Here is a 7809-nt window from a genome sequence, read left to right as displayed (position 1 = left end):
CCGAATGCTGCTTCCGTTATTACATACCTACCCATATAAATATAGATGTGGAGTGATATACGTCTTCAGTTCAGAAGATGACGAATATACGATTATTTCGAGGTAAAGAAGCAGTTAAGGAGATAAAGCGTTTAAAGATAGATGATGTTTTTCTCTATCAGTGGTACATCGATCAGGGCGTCTACTGCTACATTAGGTACCTGAATTCGAAACCTGCAGCATTTGCGCTAATATCAAGAATGAACTTCGATCCTCTAGATATTCATAAAAATCTTAAGATGCTGAATTACGTCTATACTTTACCGGAGTATCGAAGAAGAGGATATGCCGCCGAACTTGTGACTCACATCATTGGCGTTACTGAATTTTCAGCATTTTGTTCCAACGAGGAGTCCGAAAAATTGTTTGAAAAATGCAATTGCACAAATCACGGTATAGTAAATAACGCCGTAATGTTTAGATACCCTTAATAAAACACGTTTTGCATAAATTGTTTTTATTCCTAATATACCTATAAATAGATTAATGACCTATAAATAGAATTTGCTTATACCAACCTATATAACTTTCGCAACTCCCTATACATTTATTATCGAATTTATCGTAACGTTGAGTGGTATCATTGAATAAAAACACTATTTTTATTCAATGGTGGTATCTAGGAGGAGTTCGCTATATATGCGATACATTATTCAGATTTTTCCCATTCCAATTCGATCATTCGTTGAGATCAGTCGTATTGTATCTGTTGGTGCGAATTTATTAGTCGTATTTTATCTGTTAGTGTGTATTTTCTTAGACGTATTATATCTATAGGTGAGTTTTGTTATTAATATTGCTTTTATTATTTAGTATTTTGGGCTTTTAGACGTGCAAGATGTTTACCGATTTAGTAAAACAGATTGCAAGTATTTTAAGTGTGCTTAGAACTAAGTATAGTGGCAAAACCGTGAGGCAAGGGATAATTAAGTGTGATAAGGCTAGACGTAGAATTCAAGATTCGATGCGTAGGTCATTATCCATAGGTGAAAGGCAACATCTTGAGGCTTGTTTACGTAATATTAAATCGATGCGTAAACACTTTAAATTAGAACAAAGGAGAGGCTTGGGTATATCTTTGAATAAAGGAACCTCCACTTCGGCTTTTAGTAATAGAAAAGAAACCGCAAAAGATCGCGTGCATTGGGATGACTCCATTTCGGCTTTTAGCAATAGAATACGAACTGGAGTTATCACTAATCTTAAACATAAAGACCCCGGCAACTTCTTAATGGATTGTAAAACCATCTTCAAAAGCCGAATTCATAACGCGTTGAAGCAAGATGAGGCTGTGAAAGTAAATGCGATTTTTTGCGGGGAATTTGCGATTACTCAAGGTGAAAAGATGCTTAATGAGTATAAGTACTTTACAACATCAAATGCGGCAATATATAGGGGTACTGATATAGAAGAGTGGTTTAAGGAGAATGTTGAGAAACCGATAATGACCAAATTATCGGAGTTCCAAGACCGTGACAGCGGTTGGGCCCTTAAGGCTGTTATCAATTTAGGGGTTAATATTAACAAATTCACACCTCAACTTGGCTCTTCATATATTCAGCTACCTTCACAAATTCAATCAAAAAAGTCATGCGTTAACGTTAAGAATGATGATGATGCCTGTTTTGCGTGGGCGGTGGTTCCGGCGTTGTATCCTGTTGATAAAAATCCCCACAGAATGTCTAAATACCCTCACTACTCTTCCGTGCTCAAGCTTAAAGGGATCCAGTTTCCGATGACTATGCGACAAATTCCGAACTTTGAAAAACAAAACAACATCTCCATTAACGTGTATATTCTGAAGCAGGAGAAAAAAGACCAGTTTAATACGTTGCCTACCTACCTAACGAAGGAAAAGAGGGATAAACATGTGAACCTGCTTTTAGTGCAAGACTGCTACGAACAATCGACCAAGTTCCATTATGTTTGGATAAAAAATCTTTCACGGCTAGTATCGAAGCAGTTAAGCAAAGAAAAAAGGCAAAAGTATATTTGCGATAGATGTCTACATTTTTACCGTTCTGAAGATAAATTACATAAGCATATTAAGGATTGCATACAAAAGAATGATACAGCCATCAAGATGCCTACAGAGGAAAAAAAGATGTTGAAGTTTAAAAATTTTAAAAATAAAATAAAAGCCCCCTTTGTCGTATATGCAGATCTCGAGAGCGTTCTGAAACCTAGCACAAAAAAGACTGCATACCAACAACATATTCCAGCAGCTGTGGGATACTACTTCAAGTGCTCATACGATTAATCTCTTTCGTTCTACAACAGCTACCGCGGTGAAGACTGTATGCGATGGTTTGCTGACGAGATGAATAAGCTTGCGGAAGATGTCTACGGTGTTTCTTTGCCCCTACAAGATGCATATGACACCACAGCAGGAACTTGAATTTCAAGCAGCAACGCACTGCCATATTTGTGAACAGTCATTTAAATCTGGTCAAAAGAAAGTTCGAGATCACAATCACCTTATCCCGGAGAACAACTTCCGCGGAGCGGCATGTGAGGGATGCAACGTCAACTACCAGGACACTCATACAATTCCGGTGGTGTTCCACAACTTGAGTGGATATGATGCTCACTTTGTGGTAGCAGATATTGCCACTAGAATGGACGGCAAGATCGACTTGCTCCCTATAACCAAGGAGAAATATATTTCTTTTACCAAACACATCAACGAGTCACGCATATGCTTTAGATTTATAGACAGCTTCCGGTTTATGGCATCATCGTTAGATAAATTATCATCAGCTCTAACGAACTTTCCTAATCTAAAGTCACAATTCTCTACACTACCTGAAGATCAATTTAATATTTTAACTAAAAAGGGTATTATGCCGTATGATTACTTCGACTCGTTCGACCGTTTCGATGAGCTGTGTCTGCCTCCTCAAGATGCGTTTTACAATAAATTGGAAGATAAGCCCTGTCCCAGAAGAATGTATCGTAGAGCTCAGGAGGTGTGGAGCAGATTTAACTGCAGCAACTTGGGTCAATATGTTGACTTGTACATGAAGACTGATATTCTACTCCTTGCAGATGTCTTTGAACAGTTTAGATCAAGCTGTATTAGCACTTATGATTTAGATCCGGCCCACTATTTTACACTACCAGGCTTTACTTGGGATGCCATGTTGAAATACACGCGACAAGAGCTGGAACTCCTTACCGACCAGGATATGTTTCTCTTTGTCGAGCGGGGTATTCGTGGAGGGTTAAGTCAAGTCTGCTCTAAAAGAAGAGCTCATGCAAACAACAAATATATGTCCAAATATGATTCAACGAAACCGGATGTCTATCTAATGTACAACGATATCAATAACCAGTATGGCTGGAGTATGAGTCAATATCTTCCATATGGAGGCTTTGAATGGGTAGACTCCAACATCGATATCACTACGATTCCGGATGATGCAGATGAAGGCTACATTCTAGAAGTTGATTTGGAGTATCCACAGCATTTGCATGACGCTCACACGGATTTACCGTTCTGTGCATTACACATCAACCCGAAGACTATGAAACCGCCAACTGAAGCTGCGGAAATTTCAAAACTCATGGCGACCTTAAATAATAAAGAAAAATACGTCATCCACTATCGAGCCTTGAAGCAAGCATTAGCCCATGGTCTAATTCTCTCCAAAGTACATAGGGTACTCAAATTTAAACAGTCCCCTTGGCTAAAGTCCTACATTGACCTTAATACAGAACTAAGAAAAAAAGCCAAGAATGAATTTGAGAAGAACTTGTTTAAGTTGATGAATAACGCAGTCTTTGGGAAGACTATGGAAAATGTCAGAAAACGGGTTAATATCAAATTACTATCCCAATGGAAAGGACGTTACGGCGCAGAATCATACATTGCGAAACCGGAATTTAAATCTTGCGCCATTTTTAACGAAAACTTGGTAGCTGTAGAATTGAATAAGCTTGAAATTTATTTAAATAAGCCTATATACGTTGGCCAAGCCATTCTTGATCTAGCCAAGACGACCATCTACAGCTTCCATTATGACTACATGATGGATAGATTTGGAGATAACTGTACTGTTCTTTACACAGATACGGACAGCTTAATTTACGAAATTCGTGAACAAGACCCTTATATGGCTATAAAAAGCGACTGTTTTAAATATTACGATACTAGCGATTATGACCCCAATAACCCATATGGCATACCCCTTGTAAATAAGAAAGTGTTGGGCATGATGAAAGATGAAAATAATGGACAGATAATGACCGATTATGTAGGATTACGATCGAAACTGTACACCACTAAAGTATTATCCACTAAGGACGATTTAATAAAACTACAACAGAAATTGGAAGCGGAGGAGTATGATGAGGATGAAATTGCTACGATTATTAAAAATTATGGTTTGACTAAGAAGGCAAAGGGGATAAAGAAAAGTGTAGTAGAAACTAAAATTACCTTTGATGATTATGTGGAGTGTCTGGAGACCTATAAGCGCAAAACTACATCTCAAAATTTGATTCGTACGGATAAACATCAAGTTTATTCCATAACGCAGTCGAAAATTGCTCTAAGTCCTGAGGATGATAAGAGATACCTGATTCCTGACTCATTTAACACTCTACCGTGGGGCCATTATGCTATCAATAAGCCTCAAGATGTTGAACAGATGGAAGTTGATTAAGGTTGTGATTTTTGATGAATTAGTTACAAATTGTCAAAATCCTAGGAAATTTGTATACAAATTAGGATATTATTTTAGGAATATTCTTAGACTAAAGGTTATTAGCAAACTACCCCTGTATAAAGCTAAAAATAGTAAATTCTTGTATAAATTTAAGATTTCATTAATAAAATGTTAAGGTTCAACTCTGTTATACACCTTATCCTTTGCTAACGGGTTACTACTTATGCGCAAGCAGTACTATTAAAAAGGTAGGCCTATTAGTTATTTTTTATACACCCTGTGTAGAGAAATATCTAATGGGGAATCCTATAACGAGACCGTAAACATCTCCAATAAATTGCATTATTTCTAGTGTGAATTTATTGCCTCCTGGGTGGTCATGGAAAGAGGTGTATCTACCCAATAATAATTTAACTAAAGCTATACAAGGTAGATCGATAATTCGGTAACTTGTTCCTCTTCTAGAATATACGCAGCTAAATGTCCATTTTACTATTCAACCACCTTAAAATCCTGGTAAATATTCCGCTAAGACATATTATACATTTTAAGAGTCTATTTGTAGAACGGCCTCGACCAAATGGAGAATTTACAGTTAGGTATGAATAACAATGCTGTCATCCAAAAAAAATAGGGGCGTTGCCGTCGTCGGTCCTCTTCGACGCAAATTTTATGTAAGTAGAGTAAGCGCTTTAATTGTAATAATAAACTTCAAATCACTATTTCCGCTGTAAATAAAAACACCCTACATTTTGTTTGTTGTTTTTTCCCTGCCCACTCCTGTTCTGGTTATAGGGAACCTACCTCCGATATGGAATTATAGGTAAGAATGAGGGTCCTCGCACCTGTCTCCTGAAATTACAATTTCCTACCCTAGTCGCATCAATCTAATAGAGGGAGTCGGATGAAAATATACCTCTATATGCATTACGACGCCAATAGATGGCGCCTCCGTATCAAATCGCTATTTCAGCTCTAAATAAAAACGCTCTACATTTTGTTTTTGTTGTTTTATTTCCCTCCCCGCCCCTGTTCTGGTTGTAGGTTAGAATGGGGCCCCCTTGTGTATGTCTCTCAAATGGGGGAGCTACCTCCGAGATGGAATGATAGGTTAGAATTCTCCTCCCTTGCATCTCTCTCCTGAACCCTCGTATCTAACCGTTTGATGTCTCATCAATGCCGGGGCGCCGGTTGAAATTATACTTTCCTATACCTATACGAATCCTAATAGATGGCGCCCCCGTACCCTTAAAATAGGTTCGTTATAAATACAACTATCCAAGCATTATACCATAATAGTCTAATTAGCTCAGCGGTTATGCTATAGGACTTGTAATCCAATGGTTGACGGTTCGAATCCGTTCCATTTAAAAAAAATTTTCAGGGTACGAAGGGGTCGAAGTTTGAGGATTCCAAGATGGCGTCCAAGAACTTGAGGATTCCAAGATGGCGTCCAAGAACTTGAGGATTCCAAGAACTTGAGGATTCCAAGATGGCGTCCAAATGACGCCTGCGCAAAGGGGCGGGGCGCGCATGCGCACATCCAAACTGCTCCAAAAACACCCAAATGAACCTTAGAATTCCTTATGGGAAATAACATGGGATTTGGCCGGAAATTGCGCTCGAACCCGTGCAGCTCCTTTACTTGTCAACTTATATATATCGCTTGATTTGCTGATAGGAACACGATTAGTCAGTGAATCGTATTCTTCGTGAAAAGTTTCCATCTGTACAGTTCGGAATATCAAAATTTCAGCCTGTCTTACTTCCTCAACTTTTAGTTCACCTGTATGCAAATTCATGTTGGAAGCTTTAGCTTTTAAATTCTTTACAAAACGTATCATCCAAGCAGCTGTACGTAAAATTTTGAAATAACTCGAGCTATTTGCAAAGTTAAATTGAATCATATTTTCACGAATCATCATAACTACATGTTTTGGTGGTTGTAGTTCTAGGTCTTCATCATTTACTACATGACAATCTGTTTGATGAGGCCATTTACTTTTGTCTTGCTTCAACCATTCTGGTCCGTTTATCCACCTTCGAATAGGTTTGAACTGAGGTGGATAAATGTCACGTGTCGCATCATCAGCAGCATTTTCATGTGTTGAAACCCAGTTCCATTGAGTGGGTTCTGTTGAATCCAAAATTTCACCCACTCTATTAGCAACGAATGTCTTGTATTTTCTTCTGTCATCCTTGATCCAATGAAGTACAGTTTTCGAATCGCTCCAAAATGTCGATTTTGAAATAACAAAATTGTGAGATCTCAAAACAGTTTTATACATTCTAACTCCAAGAATTGCTGCCTGCAATTCGAGCCTTGGGATGGAAAGGTATTTGACAGATGACAATTTACGAGCATATCCTTTCTGCACGTAGCTGACAATAGTTTCCTTGTACTTCATACCGTAAACAGGTTCTTTTTTCATCTTGTTTTCAACATTTCTCAATCGACTGATTGCCATTGGGTAACTATCTGGTAAAACTATGTCATCGTTTTTCCATAATAGACCACTTTCGTAACGACCTTTGACCTTTTTTGTTGTTGATTCCAACAGTTGACGCGCTCGAACCGTTTCAGAAGACTCTCTTGGTGTTGTTGATAGTTCAACACCAAAGTTTTCAGTGGTAAAATAGTCTTTTACAATAGAATGGATGTCGTCAAAGTACCCTCTCACATGAAACATTCTTCCTGGACTTGATTGTATCTCATTGTCAACTGTTCTTCCATAAACTATCCAACCAAGAGGACTTTCTGCAACAATAGGTCCATTTGATGTTTGTTGAATCTTTCTGTTCGATAATCCCAAATGACAAAAGTCCAATCCTATTAATAGCTCTGGTCGGGCGTCAGTATAGCTGGCAATAGGAAGATTTTGTAAGTAGTCATATTTGGAATGAAGCTGATTCATGTCTACAGTTTGCATTGGAAGACAAAGATTGTTTACGGTACACACATTCCTCATCTCAAACACTTCGGCATTGTTATGGATTCCAGATATATTAAATTTAACGATTTCAGTTTCTTCAGAACTACAGTGGTCTCCGAACCATTGGAGATTCAACTTTCGCATAGGTCCCTTCAACTTCAAACGTA

The 7809-nt window shown here is 38.1% G+C and overlaps 2 protein-coding genes across 2 annotated transcripts; both read left to right on the top strand.

The window, feature by feature from the left end:
* Nucleotides 1-44: 44 nt before the first annotated feature.
* Nucleotides 45-2301, top strand: LOC116162086. The gene is made up of 2 exons (XM_031475620.1): nucleotides 45-816; nucleotides 869-2301. The coding sequence occupies exon 2, from the start codon at nucleotides 878-880 to the stop codon at nucleotides 2297-2299; it is 1422 nt and encodes a 473-aa protein (XP_031331480.1). The 5' UTR covers nucleotides 45-816; nucleotides 869-877; the 3' UTR covers nucleotides 2300-2301.
* Nucleotides 2302-2408: 107 nt separating this feature from the next.
* Nucleotides 2409-4706, top strand: LOC116162411. Its single transcript, XM_031476026.1, has one exon. It carries the CDS (start codon nucleotides 2409-2411, stop codon nucleotides 4704-4706), a length of 2298 nt encoding a protein of 765 aa, XP_031331886.1.
* The last annotated feature ends 3103 nt before the right edge of the window (nucleotides 4707-7809 follow it).

Source organism: Photinus pyralis, unplaced genomic scaffold (assembly GCF_008802855.1).
Source record: "Photinus pyralis isolate 1611_PpyrPB1 unplaced genomic scaffold, Ppyr1.3 Ppyr1.4_LG10, whole genome shotgun sequence".
Lineage (NCBI taxonomy): Eukaryota > Metazoa > Arthropoda > Insecta > Coleoptera > Lampyridae > Photinus > Photinus pyralis.
The sequence above is the reverse complement of the archived record's forward strand: the minus strand, read 5'-3'. Positions and strand labels throughout refer to the sequence as shown.